General features: G+C 38.0%; 2 protein-coding genes across 2 annotated transcripts; both read right to left on the reverse strand.

Moving 5' to 3' along the window:
• Positions 1-225: 225 nt before the first annotated feature.
• On the reverse strand, positions 226-11,586 carry LOC306707848 (sulfotransferase 1C1-like; the record flags this gene model as incomplete). Its single annotated transcript, XM_079175488.1, is given in 15 exon segments — positions 226-338; positions 426-600; positions 678-775; positions 862-988; positions 1,333-1,439; positions 1,761-1,889; positions 2,010-2,142; positions 5,779-5,885; positions 5,973-6,147; positions 6,222-6,319; positions 6,406-6,532; positions 8,326-8,361; positions 10,850-10,914; positions 11,288-11,402; positions 11,404-11,586. Coding segments are annotated over 15 exon segments (1,788 nt in total).
• A 376-nt stretch (positions 11,587-11,962) lies between these two features.
• On the reverse strand, positions 11,963-20,638 carry LOC306711680 (cytosolic sulfotransferase 3-like). The gene is made up of 8 exons (XM_079180696.1): positions 20,413-20,638; positions 18,196-18,334; positions 17,928-18,056; positions 16,752-16,852; positions 16,522-16,648; positions 16,332-16,429; positions 14,908-15,082; positions 11,963-14,780 (listed from the first exon to the last, which is right to left on the reverse strand). The coding sequence occupies exons 2-8, from the start codon at positions 18,332-18,334 to the stop codon at positions 14,668-14,670; spliced, it is 882 nt and encodes a 293-aa protein (XP_079036822.1). The 5' UTR covers positions 20,413-20,638; the 3' UTR covers positions 11,963-14,667.
• Positions 20,639-21,765: the final 1,127 nt, after the last annotated feature.

Raw genomic sequence — 21,765 nt, forward strand, 5'->3', positions numbered from 1 at the left:
CTTCTTTATTTTACTACTTTGTCTATTTGCGTCCGTACATTTATCCTTAATTTACCAAAAATTGTAATAAGATAATGCCTCATTTGCATATTTAAAACAAACAAATTCTGAAGACTCAATTCAAATCATAATTGTCTTACTGCACGTAATTACATGCTGAAGTTTCACAGTGATATTTATTATACAGTTTCGACCCTTTTCACCTGTAGTGTCAAAGCCAGGCCTCTAAACTTCAGCACGAAACTGCAGTGTAGGATTCTTCATTTTCTGCTTGTAGTCCTCATCAAACGCTTCACTCTGGGCCACAGTGAAATGGTTCTTCCAGTCACCAACCTTCCCTGCAGCACCACAGAAAAATCAGACGGGTATTTTTATAGCTAAAGGTGGAGATCTCATTGCGTGACATGTGTCAATATTCACTGTACCTTTTCTGATGAAGGAAGACTTTTTGAAATCCATCCATCTGAACTGTGAATGGTTGACCAAGTCGTTCTTTTTCATGTCATCAAACTGCACTCTGCGTGTAATCATGTCTTTCTCCTCAGACGAAGGAGACAAACCAAGAAAGCAGCAGAGGTTGTCTATTTCCCGTCCGCAATCCTGGAAACATGTGTTCAGGAGTAAAGTATCGCACTAGTAACACCTACAGCAGTGTTGTGGAAAAACAACGAGATTACCTCGACCAGGTCTTCGTAGAACATGTAATGGAGATTTGGACGGCTCTGTTTCTTCTCCCACCAGCCGGTCACATGGTCGTACCAGGATCCAAACACCACTGAAGCAACAGAATAATAAATAAGAACACTTGTGGAGTGCGGAGAAAACCTTTAATTAAAGCCAATTTAGTACAGTATTTCCTACTCTTTTCTTCCATGAATCTCTGGAGGTAGCTGCTCCAGTCTCCAGGCTCTGGGTGGAATACGGTCATGCCTTCAAAATGGAAGTAAGACACCACGCTGTCCTTTGCATTGCGGGCCACGTACACGATCTACACAACAAGAAAACGTTTGCATTCGTTGAAGAGCAGTATTGCATGAAATACATGTAATTTGTGTAAGTTAAACAGTTTTTTTAACTTTATGACAAAAACGTAAGAGTTAGAGAGACATTAAAATTGTAAAAAATCGGTAGTCAGTCCTTTGATAATTCCAAAAATCCTCATTATGAAGTTTGATTTTAACCTGTACAAAATGCCTCATTTAAGAACACAAACTGTGTGGGCAGTTTGAATGATCTCCCTGGCTTTAAATCCTAAGGAATTTATTTTCTTAACTTAACTTACTTAAGTACAATTGTCAACTATTGATATTGCACTTAAACAGTATTAGTGACCTTGCAGTTTTGCTCCCAAAACGATTTTGGCAGAAACTGGACTGGAAGATGAGTCCTAAAGATGCGAGGAGATGTGGAGAGGTTGTCTACCAGGTCTGTTCCATAGACTATGGGTCGAGAAGGCCCTGATCCTGTACATTATAAAACAGTTTACATGTCAGTGAATCCTATCATGTGGTAAATACAACACAATACAACTACAACATTAAAATATCACGATGATTATAATATATAAAACCAATTTTCATGAAGTTATTGCACACTCCCTGGCACACAAGCTCTACAATACAACACATTAAAATGTAATTCATTGTGAGGAATTTAGTTTACTGATTTATGCAAAAGGCTGAAAATGATCACCATGGTATAAAAGTGTTTGCATGTTTGAGAGACATAAAATCGGTTGAGTATGCGATTGTTAATTCAACCTTGATGCTGAGAAGGTATGGCAATCTCCAAATTGAACACCCTCCTATAGAGCGGGATGGATTTCTCGCGCTCTGGAAGTGTCTGACCAAAATACAGCAGGTCAAGGATGTAGGAGACCCAGGTGGTTCCTAAAGGAAAGAGAGAGGAAAATAAAATAGATAATGTAATAAACCAAATGTTTAATTATGATAAGATAAGTATTGATCCTACTGTATAAAGCAAAGAACATCCCGTTCGTGTGAACTGACCTGCTTTGGGGTATGTTGCAATAAGTATATCATCCGGCCTGGCCTGAAAGTTTTGCGTGTTCTCCCAATTATCTGTATAAAAGTGTGTCATCCCGACTCCGTGGAAATCAAATAGTTGTGGTCGAGAATCCATCTGTAAAATAAAAAAGATTAAAAAAAGAAAGGACTGAAAACATGCAGCATATTTTGTAAAGAAAAGTAACCGTTAGATAATGCCTCATTTGCATAATTAAAATAAAACATTTCAGAAAACACTTTGAAGAACACTATGTATCATTTAGGCGGATTAATTGGCAGCAATGGAATATAATATTCATAACTATGTTTTGATCACCTGAAAGAAAGTTTTCGTTATCTTAGAAAAAGCTCTTTATATCTTCTCAGGGAGCGGGTCGTCTTCCACGGAGTCCACAATGTGACTGAATCCCGGTAATAAAAGGGCCCGGTGCTAAATTATCGGATGTATATTTGTACTTAGTATAGATATTTCTACGTAGTATAGTATAGGTAGTATAGTATATATTTCTACTTAGTTTGATCTGAACTCAGTTGAACTTTGTGTTAGCGTACATGCCCAGACGTATCTTTCTTATTGTTGCAAAAGAAGAATTCACTCTTGCCGGCGTGCAAAGATAACTGTAACTGTGTTGTATGAGAATGTTCCAGTGCCAAGGCCGTCTTCATTTGGTTACTGGCTGTTTGTTTTTCATTGTTGTTTCTATCAGTCTGAGAACAATATGTCTAAGACCAAAATGTCTGTAACCACCCACCCACCGTTGCTCCTTCTGTATAAAGAAAGCGCGTACACGGAGTTCTTCCTCACTGAGACTGTTCGCATCCTGTTGTGATGAAAACACAACCTCTGGTTTTCGGTATTCTTTATTTCATCAGTAAAGACTCACGCAAAGCGGGTATGGGATTTTTTTCCACCACAGTAGACATTAAGTATAGCTTCAATAGCTAGTGTAGCATAGACAAGCTAACGCGAGTTAATTATGTACCAACGTCCTCTGCTAATGTTAGCTCCACAAGTTTTATGAAAAAATATAACAGTTTAGAAACATTTATCTCCTTCAAACCTGTCCGTTTAACGAGTATCACTATTACACAACGTTTAACAATGACTAGCTCCAAATCAACTCTTTCTCACTCCAGACTCCTCTAATACAGACGCTAGGTCAGTGGTCCTTAGCTTCAAACAATGATGCTCTAGAGTCGCTCTAGCATTAGTTCTTAAAATAAACTTCCTTCTTCACAGGAAGTTAGATTTAATGCAGCTGTTGTGTACACTTTCATTTCTGACAAGTGCTGCAAATAAATGTATAGGTTTAATAGAAAACCAATAAAAATTGTAAAAAAGAAAAAAGAATAAGCAATTATACCCAAAAGTTTCTTTACATTTCTGGTTCACTTCTGTCAAATATTCTCCAGTTGAGATATGTGCCTAAATGTTTTACCAGTTAATCCCAGTTGGCAGTTGAAATGGCTTAGAAAATATGAACTCAAGTCAAACAGTAAGAATTTGCCAAATAACTTTAAAGTGAAGCATATTTTAAAACATATATTTTTTGTGACTTTTTCAGTTAAAGTAGCCCACTTACCCTGCTGAGAGCGTTTTGTCCAAAACAGTGTCTGTGTCTGAATCATCCACAATGAAGTCAGTTTGTTGTGTTTTTTATACTGTTGTATGTTGCACAACTGACAACATGAAGGCGTGATCAGGACCTTCGTTCCTGCTTCTCTATTGGCTAATGCTGTGTTCACACTATGAATAATTCATAGGCTAACCCCCCTCACTACGTCAACAGAAAGAGATCTGTTGATGTGCATCAGACTTTAGATTTGATTGATGCACAGAGTGAGGAAGAGAGTGATAGTGGGGGGGGGGGGGGCTCATCGCTGTTTTTATTTATTATTCATTATCGGATGTATATTTGTACTTAGTATAGATATTTCTACGTAGTAAAGTATAGGTAGTATCGTATATATTTCTACTTAGTTTGATCTGAACTCAGTTGAACTTTGTGTTAGCGTACATGCCCAGATGTATCTTTCTTATTGTTGCAAAAGAAGAATTCACTCTTGCTCTTGCCGGCGTGCAAAGATAACTGTAACTGTATTGTATGAGAATGTTCCAGTGCCAAGGCCGTCTTCATTTGGTTACTGGCTGTTTGTTTTTCATTGTTGTTTCTATCAGTTTGAGAACAATATGTCTGAGACCAATATGTCTGTAACCACCCACCCACCGTTGCTCCTTCTGTATAAAGAAAGCGCGTACACGGAGTTCTTCCTCACTGAGACTGTTCGCATCCTGTTGTGATGAAAACACAACCTCTGGTTTTCGGTATTCTTTATTTCATCAGTAAAGACTCACGCAAAGCGGGTATGGGATTTCGTTCCACCACAGTAGACATTAAGTATAGCTTCAATAGCTAGTGTAGCATAGACAAGCTAACGCGAGTTAATTATGTACCAACTTCCTCTGCTAATGTTAGCTCCACAAGTTTTATGAAAAAATATAACAGTTTAGAAACATGTATCTCCTTCAAACCTGTCCGGGTAACGAGTATCACTATTACACAACGTTTAACAATGACTAGCTCCAAATCAACACTTTCTCACTCCAGACTCCTCTAATACAGACGCTAGGTCAGTGGCCTTGAGTTCGGCATTTAGTCCGTCGCTATCTTGCTTTTTTGCAACCAGTGAATAGAAGTGACCATATTTAGACTTCGGAGGAGTGACGTAGAGACGGCGTATACGTCATTCACAACGTAGCCCCGCCCTAAAGCATACCCTACTTTATGGTCTGTTTGACTCTAAATGAGACCATAAACTCATGTTTACAATGTCTTTAGAATTGTTTTTCATATATTTTAACAATTGTATGTGTAAACTTTTTATATATTCCAGTTTGTATTCATTTGTTGAAATTTAGTTACACTTAAAATGTAACTACATAATGCATGTTTTCTGTTTCTAATTCTTTTTAAATGGACACCACTTTCAGCTACATAGTCTGTATGAAATGTGCCATATAAATAAAGATTCTATAGTGACTTTACTGTTGTAAACATTAATGTTGCTGCTCTACAAACAATATTTATATATACTTTAATTATAAATTCTAATCCTATTATGAATATATATGTTTTTAAAATTCTGCTTTTAAAAGCAGTTATTTACTTACGTAAAGCAAAGTATTGAGAAGAGTAACTCCTAGTTGTACTACAATCCCAAGGCAAGGCAAGTTTATTTGTATATCACATTTCAACAACAAGGTAATTCAAAGTGCTTCACATAAAACCATTAAAAGCATCAAAACATAAGACAAAAGTAAAGGTGATTTAAAAACAATTAAGAACATTCATTAAAACATTGAAAACAGTCATTAAAACACTAAAAAGCTGTGTAAGAAATAAAATACAGTAGTAAAATGCAGAAATGCAGGAAATTGATTAATATCCTTGAATATGGTTCAATTAAAGGGAGCAGCAAACAGAGAAAAGATGACCCTCACTACCTGAGGGCGACTGTAGTTCTCCAACATGCTGGGAAAAGGAGGGTGATCAGAGGATCATGTTGTTGCTTGCTGTCTGCAGCCTCATCACTATTGCTATTAAATCTTACACACTGGACCTTTAATTAAAAAAATTATTGTCTTAGTAAAAGCTATTAGCTGGCGAAGTTTCACAGTGATATTATTAGTTATAGTTTGGATCCTTTTAACCTGTAGTGTCTCCCCTTAATCAAAGCCAGGCCCCTAAACTTCAGCACGAAACTGCAGTGTAGGATTCTTCATTTTCTGCTTGTAGTCCTCATCAAACGCTTCACTCTGGGCCACAGTGAAATGGTTCTTCCAGTCACTAACCTTCCCTGCAGCACCACAGAAAAATCAGACAGGTATTTTTATAGCTAAAGGTGGAGATCTCATTGCGTGACATGTGTCAATATTCACTGTACCTTTTCTGATGAAGGAAGACTTTTTGAAATCCATCCATCTGAACTGTGAATGGTTGACCAAGTCGTTCTTTTTCATGTCATCAAACTGCACTCTGCGTGTAATCATGTCTTTCTCCTCAGACGAAGGAGACAAACCAAGAAAGCAGCAGAGGTTGTCTATTTCCCGTCCAAAATCCTGGAAACATGTGTTCAGGAGTAAAGTATCGCACTAGTATCACCTACAGCAGTGAAAACAAACAACGAGATTACCTCGACCAGGTCTTCGTAGAACATGTAATGGAGATTTGGACGGCTCTGTTTCTTCTCCCACCAGCCGGTCACATGGTCGTACCAGGATCCAAACACCACTGAAGCAACAGAATAATAAATAAGAACACTTGTGGAGTGCGGAGAAAACCTTCAATAAAAGCCAATTTAGTACAGTATTTCCTACTCTTTTCCTCCATGAATCTCTGGAGGTAGCTGCTCCAGTCTCCAGGCTCTGGGTGGAATAAGGTCATGCCTTCAAAATGGAAATAAGACACCACGCTGTCCTTTGCATTGCGGGCCACGTACACAATCTACACAACAAGAAAACGCTGGCATTATATAAAGAGCAATATTGCATAAATTACATGTAATTTGTGTAACATGTGTTTATGAACAACTGATCATAAGTCAGCAGTAGTTGGAGGCATTGGATGTCGCTGTTTTGTAGCGGTTTTGTAGGCCGGTCCTAAGTTATTTTGAAATAACTTAATGACAAGAACGTAAGAGTTAGAGAGAAATTAAAATTGTAAAAGAATCTGTAGTCAGTCCTTTGATAATTCCAAAAATCCTCATTATGAAGTTTGATTAATAACCTCCTGGGCCCTAGCCCTATTTTTAGGCCTCTGCTCAAAAATTGCATACCCATAATAAAAAGAGTTTATTTCTGGAACTACAAAGTCCATTTGAATAATTGTGATGTTATAATAAAGGTAGCACTTGTGAGATTTGTTCATATGTGTAAATATCAATGTATATGTTACTGGTTAAGAGTAAATGAAGATGGCACACAGCTCAAATTGAAAAGTTTCAGGTTCACTTGAAAAAAAAGCACTTTCATTGTTATTATTTATTTGGAATGATCCAGCTGGAATTCTAAACCCTCTTCCAAATCATAGCACAGTCTGTGAACAGTCTCTGTGCAAATTTTGACTTTGATAAAGTGAAGCAGAACAAAATTAGAGAGGTTTTATAGTACAGAGAGGTCAGGCGAGGTCAACCAAATTGTCATTTTGGAACCAGCTCTTCCATTGTAATTTTATATACTATATAACTATATATTTCACTTTTTTATCACTAATAGTATTCAATACATCCAAATACAGCAGTTTGGCTTCATTTTTGAGAGCCATAATCCTCTCTTTGTGTCTCTGATCCATGGGACTTTCTCGTCTGAATTCCAGTTGCTCTGTGTCTATGGAGAGCCAGGAGACCTAGCTCAGCAGCCCATTGGTCAATTTCAGTCAATGAACCCTCCTTCGACGCGTCAGAGTCCATAGAATTGAGCCGGGGTAACGTGGGATTGATTGACAGAATCGTTAGCCAGTCAGAATCAAAACCGCGCGGTCCCTCGCAAAGCGTATAATCCGATACGCCGAAAGTAAAATCGTCACCCCCTCGTACCCTGCCTTATAAATAACCCCTGTCATCACGGAAACTGTCACACAGACACACAGGATATAGGTAGAACAGTTTCTTTAGCTCCAGAACCGGGAAATGATGCCCTTGTCTTCATGAATCCACGTAAAGGTGAGGAGCATTTATGATTATTAGCGGTGAAGCGGTTTGTTGTTCTGGTGCTTGTTGGCTGGAGAGAAATTTGGAAGATATCTCTGGATTCTGTGTCGAATTCTGTTGCTTTCTGATGTATTGGTTGTCCGTGTTAGCTTTTAGCTTTGTGATGGTAACTCGGAAAGGAATACGTAGCTCGCGGACTTATGGCGAAAAATACGTGATATTGTGGTACATCTTCTAGTTGATTATATTAGTTTGTGTATATTTGTGTTTGGAGTGTGTAATAGCTTGCAGGATATTGTTGCCCAGAATCTCTTCTTTACCTGGGTATACAACATGTGTGTAACATTCATTATATTCATTTCTGAGAAGTGCATTCTACGACACTCTCTTCGCTAAACTTTCTCCGTAAATTCGAGAGCCCCCCTCAAACTTGGTAACCTGTATAAAATGCCTCATTTAAGAACACAAACTGTGTGGGCAGTTTGAATGATCTCCCTGGCTTTAAATCCTAAGGAATTTATTTTCTTAACTTAACTTACTTAAGTACAATTGTCAACTATTGATATTGCACTTAAACAGTATTAGTGACCTTGCAGTTTTGCTCCCAAAAGGACTTTGGCAGAAACTGGACTGGAAGATGAGTCCTAAAGATGCGAGGAGATGTGGAGAGGTTGTCTACCAGGTCTGTTCCATAGACTATGGGTCGAGAAGGCCCTGATCCTGTACATTATAAAACAGTTTACATGTCAGTGAATCCTATCATGTGGTAAATACAACACAATACAACTACAACATTAAAATATCACGATGATTATAAATGCACCAATTTTCATGAAGTTATTGCACACTCCCTGGCACACAAGCTCTACAATACAACACAATGAAATGTAATTCATTGTGAGGAATTTTGTTTTCTGATTTATGCAAAAGGCTGAAAATGATCACCATGGTATGAAAGTGTTTGCATGTTTGAAAGACATAAAATATGGTGAGTATGCGATTTTTAATTCAACCTTGCTGCAGAGAAGGGAAGGCAATCTCCAAATTGAACACCCTTAAATAGAGAGGGATGGATTTCTCGCGCTCTGGAAGTGTCTGACCAAAATACAGCAGGTCAAGGATGTAGGAGACCCAGGTGGTTCCTAAAGGAAAGAGAGAGGAAAATAAAATAGATAATGTAATAAACCAAATGTTTAATTATGATAAGATAAGTATTGATCCTACTGTATAAAGCAAAGAACATCCCGTTCTTGTGAACTGACCTGCTTTGGGGTATGCTGCAATAAGTATATCATCCGACCTGGCCTGAAAGTTTTGAGTGTTCTCCCAATTATCTGTATAAAAGTGTGTCATCCCGACTCCGTGGAAATCAAATAGTTGTGGTCGAGAAATTGCATCCATCTTTAAAATAAAAAAGATAAAAAAGGAAAGGACTGAAAACATACAAAACACAAGATCATTGTGTATTTTAGATTGTCTGAGAAAATTGAAGATTGTGCTTCTACAAATAATCTTAAAAAGTACTAAGTAAGTAAAATAATTTTAGTCATAAACTTTTTGTCAGTGAAAACAGTGTATCTCCACATTTTTTGATTTCGAATTGGAAGGATTAAGTGTTTCCATCATGGAAGTATTGATCCCACTGTGAGCATATTTTGTAAAGAAAAGTAACCATTAGATAACGCCTCGTTTGTATAATTTAAGAAGATTGTAGAAAAGTATGAAAGCATAAAAGTATAACTATTACAACATATAACCTGTTTATTTCAAACAAAAAAAAGAAAAAGCATTTCTGCCATATATGTGTTCTTTGCCTTTCTGGTTCACTTCTGTCAAATATTGTCCAGTTGAGGTAAGTGCCTAAATGTTTTACTAGTTAATCCCAGCACACAGTTGAAATTGCATGGAAAACATTAACTCAAGTATTTTTTCAGTTTAAAGTAGCCCACTTAACCTGCTGAGGGTGTATTTCCCAAAATGGTGTCTGTGTCTGAATCATCCACAATGAAGTGAGTTTGTTGTGTCTGTAGCTTCAATAGCTAGTGTAGCATAGACGTGCTAACGCAAGTTAATTATGTGCCAACGTCCTCTGCTAATGTTAGCTCCACAAGTTTTATGAAAAAATATAACGGTTTAGAAACATATATCTCCTTCAAACCTCTCCAGGTAACGAGTATCACTATTACACAACGTTTAACAATGACTAGCTCCAAATCAACACATTCTCACTCCAGACTCCTCAAATACAAACGTTTCTGACAAGTGTTGCAAATAAATGTATAGGTTTAATAGAAAACCAATACAAATTGTCAAACAAAAAAAGAAAAAGCAATTATACCCAATAGTTTCTTTACATTTCTGGTTCACTTCTGTCAAATATTCTCCAGTTGAGATATGTGCCTAAATGTTTTACCAGTTAATCCCAGTTGGCAGTTGAAATGGTTTAGAAAATATGAACTCAAGTCAAACAGTAAGAATTTGCCAAATAACTTTAAAGTGAATCATATTTTAAAACATGTATTTTTTGTGACTTTTTCAGTTAAAGTAGCCCACTTACCTTGCTGAGAGCGCTTTGTCCAAAACAGTGTCTGTGTCTGAATCATCCACAATGAAGTCAGTTTGTTGTGTTTTTTATACTGTTGTATGTTGCACAACTGACAACATAAAGGCGCGATCAGGACCTTCGTTCCTGCTTCTCTATTGGCTAATGCTGTGTTCACACAATGAATAATTCATAGGCTAACCCCCCTCACTATGGTCAACAGAAAGAGATCTGTTGATGTGCATCAGACTTTAGATTTCTCTGCTGGCCTCGACAGAATCACAAAGTTATAACTATTTTAAAATGTAATACTTTTTCTTAAATACACTACATATATTATAATTTATACAAATATTTTTCCCATTATCTTATTTTCTCATTGCACAGCTGTCTTCCTCAGTTGCTCTGCTTCCAGTGCAGCTTGTTTTAGGTAGAGCTTTTATCCAATCAGATTTCACCTCTGTGTCTCTAGGTAAGAAGAGAGGCCCAAGGCCTGCAGACTCACAAGTGAATCCCTTTGCAGTTTAAGTGAATGGGGACGATATTGTTGGTTGTCATAGTCTCCAACCAACTGGAGTGGTAGATGAGTTTTAATGAGACGAGGAGTGGTGGGAAGTTGGTCTGCCAAGTCTTTACCTTTTGTGAAGAGAAGCATCAGTGGCTTAACTGCATGCATAGTGTACTATAGTTGCTATGTGTGTTGTTCAGTGTAAATCATAAATGTTTATGTGTACTGGCTCTAAAATATTTGATCATGTGATGAGAGTAATCCTGATATCTTCCTACTAACTATATTTAGTTATATCTAAATTATCAATAACTTCTAATTCTGTTATGAATTCATTTGTTTTTAAATTTCTATATATAGTCTTGGAATCAAAGGGTTGTCTCATAATAGTATATTATTAGCAAGTTTAAAAGCTGTGTCAATCCTGTACAACTTTGGCTTAGTTAGCATGCAAAATAATTTTTGTTCATGCATGCAGTGACCCTGATCACATGATTCAACCTGTGGGTAGAGACGGTTTAATGATCTCTAGAAACGGCACATGTACATTATGTTCAGTGGCAGGAGCAGAGGTTACATATTGACCCAGGGCATTCATTAACATAACATTATTAATTCAAAAGTAGAACAATGATGCCAAAAGCTCCACACACAACCTCACCTGCTTTAGGATAAGTAGCTATAAGAATATCATCTGGTCTCGCTTTAAAGTTCTGAATCTCGTCCCAGTTGTTAGTGAAGTTTTGAGACATGGAGACTCCGTGGAAGTCAAACAGTGTTTGCCGATGAATCACCTCCATCTGTGAGAATAAATAATTTTGAAACATCAATTATAATCCATGCTGTCAGAGCTGCTAAACATACTTAAAGAAATTCACCCAGTATAGATAAGAAATCAGCACATTTGAACTGGTATTACCAATAATGATTAGTAGCAGAAATGGAATATAGTTTCCAATATAATGACCTGAGAATCATTTTGAAATGTAGAGTAAAAAGTACAATATTTCCATCTGACATGTAACGAGATAAAAGTATAAAGTAGCAGAAGATGGAATTACTAAAGTAAAGTACAATTAATTCAGAATCGTACTTAAGTACAGTGATTGAGTAGAATCAGCTTTATTGGCCAAGTATCAGTGCACATACAAGCAATTTGTAAAAGGTACTGTACTGTACAGTAGTAGAGGAAAAAACATTTCAATTTCAACTTAAAGTGTCCCCTAGTAAAACACTATTAAATGGAAAAAAGAGTAAAAATAACCACAACTGTAATAATCTGAATAATGCAGCTGTTTTGTACACTTTCATTTCCGACAACTGCTGCAAATAAATGTGTAGTAGGTTTAATAGAAAACCAGTAAAAATTGCCAAACAAAACAAGCAGAAGCAAGTAGCCTATGGTTTCTTTTCCTTTCTTGTCGAATATAAATAAATGTGTAGGGTTAACAGAAAACCTATATAAATTGTCAAACAAAAAAAGAAAAAGCAATTATACTCAATAGTTTCTTTGCATTTCTGGTTCACTTCTGTCAAATATTCTCCAGTTGAGCTATGTGCCTAACTGTGTTACTGTGTTACCACTTAATCCCAGTTAGAAAATGTCAATTTAACCCTCCTGTTATGTTGCGGGTCAAATTGACCCGTTTCAAAGTTTGAAAATCTAGAAATAATACTTTAAAGTACTTTTTCTGTATGAAACTTCTTCTGCTTGCCTTAATTAGGGTAATCAACGTGAACAAAAATTAAATAAAAAATATCATGTATTTGCAACCCCCCCTGCAGGTTTATATTACAGAGATGATGTTCAGGTCAATTTGACCCGGTAGTGAAAGTGGAGGCTGTAAGGGGTCAGAAGGGTCAAGTTTAGACCATTTCTTTCTTTGAAAATGTGAGACGAAGTATTTCTTACTCCTCCCAACATGTTTCACCCCATTTCACACACACACACACACACACACACACACACACACACACACACGTACACACACACACACAGGTGTGGTCTCACTAGTCAAACAGTAAGACTTTGCCAAATAACTTTGAAGTGAATCACATTTTAAAACATGTATTTTTTGTTCCAGTTTAAAGTAGCCCACTTACCCTGCTGTTAGCGTTTTTCCCAAAACAGTGTCTGTGTCTGAATCATCCACAATGAAGTCAGTTTGTTGTGTTTTTTATACTGTTGTATGTTGCACAATGTACAACATGAAGGCGCGATCAGGACCTTCGTTCCTGCTTCTCTATTGGCTAATGCTGTGTTCACACTATGAATAATTCATAGGCTAACCCCCCTCACTACGGTCAACAGAAAGAGATCTGTTGATGTGCATCAGACTTTAGATTTGCTTGATGCATTGAATGAGCAAGAGTCTGACTTTGTTTTATAATCCTGTGTTTTAAAATAAGAAATACATTTAGGTAGCGACACCTGGTAGTTCAAAGAACAACTGTGTTCCTGTAAAGACGGACAGGTCTTTATTTACTTCATTTTAAGCTAAAGTAGCAAGTGTATACATTAAGTAAAGCTTAGCTGGTGAAGCATTGATGTGATAATATCCTCTGCAAATGTTAGCTCCACAGGTTTTAACCATAAATGTATCGCTTTAGAAACATGTGTCTCCTTCCAACCTGTCCGGGTAACGAGTATCACTATTACACAACGTTTAACAATGACTAGCTCCAAATCAACACATTCTCACTCCAGACTCCTCAAATACAAACGCTAGGTCAGTGGCCCTTAGCTTCAAACAATGATGCTCTGTAGTAGCTCTTGTAGCATTAGTTCTTCAAATAAACTTCCTTCTTTACAGGAAGTTAGGTTTTGGCAGTGGTGGGCCGTCAATGGGGACGATATTGTTGATTGTCATAGTCTTCAACCAATCAGATCTTTAGTTTGACATGTTGGGCGTATTTATTGACGTGTCAGAGCCTGCTAGCTGGCCGACATGTACGTGATTGGTCAGTGGGCTAGCATGACATGTTGGGCGGTGACAATCCCAATATCTGCTGCCTCTGTCGAGCGGACATTTTCAGCCCTCAAACACATTAAAACGTATTCAAGAAATACAACTGGAGAGGCTCGACTGTCTTCACTGGCGTCCATGAATCGAGAAGGACTCCTTACTGGAACTAAAACGCACGGATGGACTGAACAACTGTGAGATTAAACTCTTTGTAATCAAAGAAAGGAGGATGGACTTTGTCTTTAAATAGTGAACAGCAGCTTTGGTAAGTGAACTGCTTTTGTTTTTACATCTGCAGTAGCTTTTGGTACCGAGCGAGGACCATTTGGGGTTCCAGCGATAAAGTTTAGCGAAGAGAGTGTCCGTAGAATGCACTTTTCAGAAATGAATATAATGAATGTTACACACGTTATATACCCAGTTAAAGAAGAGAGTCTGGGCAACAATATCATTCAAGCCATTTTACACACTCCAAACACAATTCGACACAACAAATATAATCATCTAGAAGATTTACCACAACATCACATATTTTTCGCCATGACTCGGCGAGCTACGCACTCCGGACAAGGCTACGAACACAAAGCTAAAGGCTAACACGGACAACCAATACATCAGAAAGCAAGAGAATTCGACACAGATTCCAGAGGTAACTTCAGAATTTCTCTCCGTGAAACCATTACAGAGCTGTGATCAAACAAGCACCAGAACAACAAACCGCTTCACCGCTAATAATCATAAATGCTTCTCACCGTGAGCTGATTTCGCGAAGAGATTCAACAAGGGTTAAACATATGAAAGTCATCAATGAACATCACAATAAGAAAAATGTTGACAATATGTTTGTCAATCAAATTTAACATCTGACTCAGTAAACTCAACAAATGAATCACAGTGACAAGGGTGCACAGGCCTCTAAACTTCAGAACGAAACTGCAGTGTACTATTCTTCATTTTCTGCTTGTAGTCCTCATCAAACTTTTCATCCTGGGCCACAGTGAAGTGATTCTTCCAGTCACCAACTTTCCCTGGAGAAACAGAGAATAATTCACGTAATTAATAAATAAAACCAGAGAAATTAATGAGCAGCTTTTGGTGCAAACTGAAATCATGTTCCCAAGGAATTTCTTTACCGAAAGACATTTTTCACCGTACCTTTTCTCATGAAAGGAGACACTTTGTGATTCATACTTTGGACAGTGGAATAGTTGACCATGTTGTTTTGTTTCATATTGTCAAACTGCACTTCACTTGTGACTCTTTCCTTCTCCTCAGCGGAAGGAGACAAACCAAGGAAGGAGCAGAGTCTGTCTATCTCTCGTCCCGTGTCCTGCAGAAAATGTAAGAATCTCAGCCTTGTTACACATAAATTAAAGAAACATAACAGTTGTCTTTCTGACCAATATCCAGTCTAAAAAAGGTTACATTGTTCGAACACATCTCTATGTAACATTGCTTTATGTCAGCACGTTGTACTAAATGTACTAAAGGTCTATGTTAGGAGAATAGTTTGACATTTCAGTTTACACTCTTTCTTGTTGAGAGTTAGATAACAAATTCCACTCTCATTTCTGTATGATGAATATGAAACTGGAGTCAGTTAGTTTAGCTCAGTATCAAAGTTAAAGTCTCTTTGTTGTTTAGCCTGGATTTCCGTCCCTGTCTTCAGCTCTGACCCTCCTCTCACTCCCTGGACCTGCCATGCTATAATTATCCACCAGAGGCCCTCACACTGTCAGGCCAATCCTGCTTCCCCACATCCCTTCCACTACGCATCTGTTGCCACTCAGCCCAGTATCATGGCAGTTCGTGAAATAGTCAAGAAATTCAACTTATTGGTTTAGAACAGGGACACGAATTGACTGTTTTTTTATGTTGTTAAGTATGAAAATAATGCACAATGGAAAGTCAAGTAGGAGTCTTATTCGTTGTGGACACACAAATTAAATGCATCCGTGTGACAATGTGTAATGTCTAATATTGTGGTTTTGTTGCCTTAACCTAAAAAGTTTGTTTTTAACGTAACGTCATCCCAAAAAAAAACTCCGGACAATCCGTATTCCTGCACATGAAACCAATAAGTTGCATTTGGTGACAATTTCACGAACTGCCTTGAGACTGTGCTCTGCCTGTCCTACTCCACCCACCTGCATCTCATACAATCGTGACACCAAAGGTAAAGAGAATTTGCCTGCTAAGCACCTCCACAGCTCACTAAATTACACGTAATATCTTATTTGATTAATCCGTACAAAAACTAAACTGTGCCTCTGTCCCTCACTTCAGTACTGCTCACTTCTCCCAGGCCCTAACTTTATCTGGAACTGTTTCCCTCTGTTATGCTAAGCTAACCATCTTCTGACCGTAGCTTCATATTTACAGTACAGACATGAGAGTTGTATACAACCTTCCACACTATGGTGAATAAGTTGGTTTCAATCAACCAACATGAACGACCAGAAAGCGTACATTGTTTTCTTGAGGACAAGATTGATAACTCAACGGTCAGGACCGTTTGGACCGTTTGGAAGGTTAGCTCTCTTGAAAACATCCCCACATACCAACACACCTCAGCTCACCTGAATCAGATCTTCATAGAACATATGGTGGATTTTTGGATACGTCTGTTTCTTCTCCCACCAGCCGTTCACATGGTCATGCCAGGATCCATACACCACTGAAGCCACAAGATTATATGTATATGAGGTGGTGACATAGGAAATGACAAGACTGTGTGCCTCCCTTACACTGAAACTCCTTTGAACTCACCTTTTCCCTCCATGAAGTTCTGTAGAAAGGTGCTCCAGTCTCCAGGTTCTGGCATGGAGCTGTTCATGCGGCAAAAATGGTAATAGGACACCACGTTGTCCTTTGCATTACGAAACACGTTGACTATCTACAGAAAGAGAAAACATAAGAATATAATCCGCATCATAATTAAGTGTGGTTCGTTACTCACACATTTCAAAGGCTACATATTGTATGTGCATGGCTTTTACCCTGACGTTCTGCTCCCAGAAGGACTTTGGCACAAACTGGAGTGGTAGATGAGTTTTAATGAGACGAGGAGTGGTGGGAAGTTGGTCTGCCAAGTCTTTACCTTTTGTGAAGAGAAGCATCAGTGGCTTAACTGCATGCATAGTGTACTATAGTTGCTATGTGGGTTGTTCAGTGTAAATCATATATGTTTATGTGTACTGGCTCTAAAGTATTTGATCATGTGATGAGATTATACGGTAATCCTGATATCTTCCTATTGACCTCTCTACTTCTCCAATACAATAGCTACAATAAGTAAGACATTCGACTGTAAAATCCAACAGATAGTTGATATATATATAAATGCCTAATGGCGCGTGTGTGAGTGCTTCATGACTAACTAGCATGCACTAGGGCCCGGGTTAAAGGAACAGTGTGTAACATTTCGGGTGATTTATTGGCAGATATTGAATAGAATATTCGTAACGATTTTTTAATCTGTGTAAAATCAACGGAAACTAAGACTGGTTTTTTCCTTCGCTTAGAAAAAGCCATTTATATTTACATAGGGAGCTGTGGTGAAGTGAACTGGGGGAAATGAAGGATACTCAAGTTAAAGGCAACTATGCTTGTTACTGTACGTGCAATAAAATATTTACGGGTAAAAAGCCAAAACTTTATCAATACATCTGTGCAACAAGTACGGACATGTAAAAGAAAGTGAAACCTAATTAAATCTGCTCTGCAGTCTCATCCACCGCCGCTGTGTTTACACAAGCACTGCATGCACCATCGGCCAAAAGCTTGTTTTGAGTAAACTTCTCTGCTGGCTGAGACAAAGCAGCCAGGTGGACAGAAGACAGGAGGAATGACTGATCCTGACGGATGTCTGTGTTCTTCATTCTTCACAAACTTATTTACATTTTATATTTGTTTCAAGTGAGATATTATTGACTTGATATAATGACTTTGATGTTGTTTGCTCCTCTAGAAACAATATTTAGTTATATCTAAATTATAAATAACTCCTAATTCTGTTATGAATTAATTTGTTTTTAAATTTCTATATATAGTCTTGGAAACAAAGGGGTCGTCTCATAATAGTATATTATAAGCAGGTTTATAAGCTGTGTCAATCCTGTACAACTGGGGCTTAGTTAGCACGCAAAATATTTTTTTTCATCACATGATTCAACCTGTGGGTAGAGAAGGTTTGATGATCTCTAGAAACGGCACTCTCTCATCAAGAGGGATGGACGCCTGACGCTCTGGACATGTCTGCCCAAAATACAGAAGATCCAGGATGTAACAGACCCATGTTGTTCCTGAGATTAAAGAACACATGGGTACATTCTGTTCAGGGGCATGATCATAGGTAACATATTGACCCAGGGCATTCATTAACATAACATTATTAATTAAAAAGTAGAACAATGTTGCCAAAAGCTCCACACACAACCTCACCTGCTTTAGGATAAGTAGCTATAAGAATATCATCTGGTCTCGCTTTAAAGTTCTGAATCTCGTCCCAGTTGTTAGTGAAGTATTGAGACATGGAGACTCCGTGGAAGTCAAACAGTGTTTGCTGGTGAATCACCTCCATCTGTGAGAATAAATCATTTTGAATCATCAATTGTAATCCATGCTGTCAGAGCTGTCACGATTAGGCTTTGCCTCTGTGTTCTGTTTGTCTACCCTCCTCACTCTACCTGTCAGTCACTCCCTCAGCCTAATTCCCTTCACCTGCCGCTGATCAGTAATCAAGCACTTCCCCCTCATCAGCACAACTCTTCTCACCTGTTCTTCCCTCTTCATAAGCTCCTGCCCCTCAGTCACTCCTTGCCAGGTTCTTGTATTGTCTACCCGCCCGTTCGGCTTGTCCTGTTCCCGGTTTTCCCGTCTGTCTTCCCTGTCCTGCTGGAGTTTCCTCCCTCGTCTCTTGTCTGCTCTGTGGATTCCCTGCCGATTCCTGTATGGTCTGTTTTTGGATTATTTTGTTCATTAAAATTACTCTTTTCACACTACTCTGCCTGGTCTGCGCTTGAGTCCTCCACCATGCCCCACGACAAGAGCTGCTAAACACACTCTAAACAATTTCATCGTAAAATAACGGTAACTTACTGGCAGCAGGGATGCCAGCAATTTACTGTTTTTTACAGTGAAGCTACCAGAATTTACTTTTACGGTATTGTACTGTATACTGGATTACGGTATGCGATAGCAGGATAACTGGGTTTTACGGTGATTTTACGATATATGCCAGAATGTTACCATTTATTTACAAAGGGTAATACAACCCAATAGTTTTGCATTTAATTTCCAACAAATAAAATAATCACAATAGATATTGCACCCCCCCCTCTGGAAGGCCCTCCCCATCCACATCCGTGAGGCTCCTTCACTATCATCATTCAACTAAGCCCTCAAAAAAAAGTATTAAAGTGTTATTATTATTATTATTATTATATTCAATACATAATTGTTGCAGTTTAATACATGTTGTCAAGACAAATAATAAAGGGACATTTGTATTACATCACAAAATTCACAATGTACTGCATGTTTAGAAGAAAACAAATCAAATCATAACATTTTTAATGACCGACTCATGAAGATAACCTCAGACTAGTAGCCCCGAGATCAAAAAGTGGCCAATGTAGCGGTATGTACCTATCATGCGTTATTATCGCGTTAACGCATTAATTCATTAATGCTGACAATTATATTATCGCGCGTTAACGCAGTTTTTTTTTTTATTATTAAGCGGACATTTTTAACACAAGAACCAGCCGGCCAACAGGCCGGCAGCGAGCGGTGAACAGCTGTCTCTTCCGCCTCTTCCTGTTTCCTTCACCTACATTCCCCTGGTTCCTAAGTCCCTCCCTGTACAACTTCTTATCACCCTCTATGTACCAATGTACATTTATAACAAATACCACACATATTACGGTAATTAGCGTTGCATGTGTCAGACCAAAATACCAAAAAAAGAAATTATTTATTTAGTCTTTTAGATTTTAAAGTGTTTTTGTTTGGATAATAAGCATATCATTTAGATATTGCTACTGAGAATTTAACAAACATAAAAAAAAAGGAAAAAAACACGACGTAGATAGGTTCGCAGTTTTAAAGGTGTATATTTCAAATTGCATCTATTACACACATGAAGATAAAGTTGTGACCGGCTGAATCTATAATTATCAGAATCATTATAACTGTATTTTAACTGCTACTATGTAAAGAGAATACTGCTGTTAAAAAGAACCTTATTTGTTTAAGTGTTTGCAAACCAAATGTTATAGAACTTTTGTTCATATAGCAGTACTTTTAAAATAAAAGTACACAATACACTACTTTTGAATTCATTATTGAATTTTGTGCATAACAATGCGATTAATTGCAAAAAAATCATGCGATTAAAAATTGTAATTGTTGCCCAGCACTAATATATATGCATATATATATATATATATACATATATATATATATGTATATATATATATATATATGTACACTCTGATTCAAAGGCATATACCACTAATATGAACTTTCAAGCGGCACCTGTCGGTGTGCCGTTGGAAAAGTACTGGCATACCACTCCAGGTATCGGTACCTCCCTCTGAACAACAGCAGCATACCACTCCAGGTATAGGTATCTCCCTCTGAACAACAGCAGCATACCTCTCCAGGTATAGGTATCTCCCTCTGAACAACAGCAGCCTACCACTCCAGGTATAGGTATCTCCCTCTGAACAACAGCAGCATACCACTCCAGGTATAGGTATCTCCCTCTGAACAACAGCAGCCTACCACTCCAGGTATAGGTATCTCCCTCTGAACAACAGCAGCCTACCACTCCAGGTATAGGTATCTCCCTCTGAACAACAGCAGCCTACCACTCCAGGTATGGGTACCTCCCTCTGAACAACAGCAGCCTACCACTCCAGGTATGGGTACCTCCCTCTGAACAACAGCAGCCTACCACTCCAGGTATAGGTATCTCCCTCTGAACAACAGCAGCCTACCACTCCAGGTATGGGTACCTCCCTCTGAACAACAGCAGCATACCTCTCTAGGGATAGGTACATACCTCTGAACAACAGTAGCATACCATCGGCCACTTTTCGATCTCAGCGTCACTCCTTCAGACACTGAATCAAAATAGCATTAATAGTGAAACGCTGAATTAAAAGTATCAACCTCTCCATTCTGATAATCGTCCCGTTTGCGGTCCTACAGTTCAATAAGAGCACAAGTTAGGTTACTAACGTTACATCTTAACACTGTAATTGGTGATTAACTTTAATTATGTTAACTTAACTTGCTATGCTGTTAGCTAGCTAACCTTTCTAAGGCTAATTGAGCTCAAACTAGCTAATGTTACAGAGCTACCGTTAGCTCCACCAATATAAGCAACCTAATATAATTAAACAGACCAAGTGAAACATTATCTGAGATGTTAACAGTTCAATAATCATAAAGACAAAACAATACTGGAGACTTGAATTTCGGGTGATAAGCTTAACGGTTGATCTCCACATGGAATATACTCAGAAGGATGAACTGAAGCTGTGCTCTCCAAAGTCACGTTCAGGAGCAGTCTGTCACTCAAAAATGACTTTTAGGCAATGAACAGTTTGAATAATAAAAAATATTCTATCGTCATTACAGACACATTAACCCACAATAGACAGTACGATGTAGATGGATTGTGATTCACTGAATTTGTATAGAGAAGCGTATTTCCTCCACTTCACAGAAAATACTGTATCATGCTGATAAATTACAGTATTCTGCTGTTATTGTTAATTGACGGCATTAACTGTTAATTTACGGTATTGACTGTTAATTTACATGGGAGGGATGAACATTTAACTGTATGTTACAGTTATTATGAAATACTGTAAGATACCTTTAAATCCAACATAAATTTACAGCAATTCATTACAGTGTACTTAAAGACATTCACCCAGTCTCGATTAGAAATTATCAGATTTGAACTGGTATTACCAATAATGATTAGTGGTCAGTGTC

The sequence above is a fragment of the Pholis gunnellus genome (assembly GCF_910591455.1).
Source record: "Pholis gunnellus genome assembly, chromosome: 2".
In the NCBI taxonomy this organism is placed as follows: Eukaryota; Metazoa; Chordata; class Actinopteri; order Perciformes; family Pholidae; genus Pholis; species Pholis gunnellus.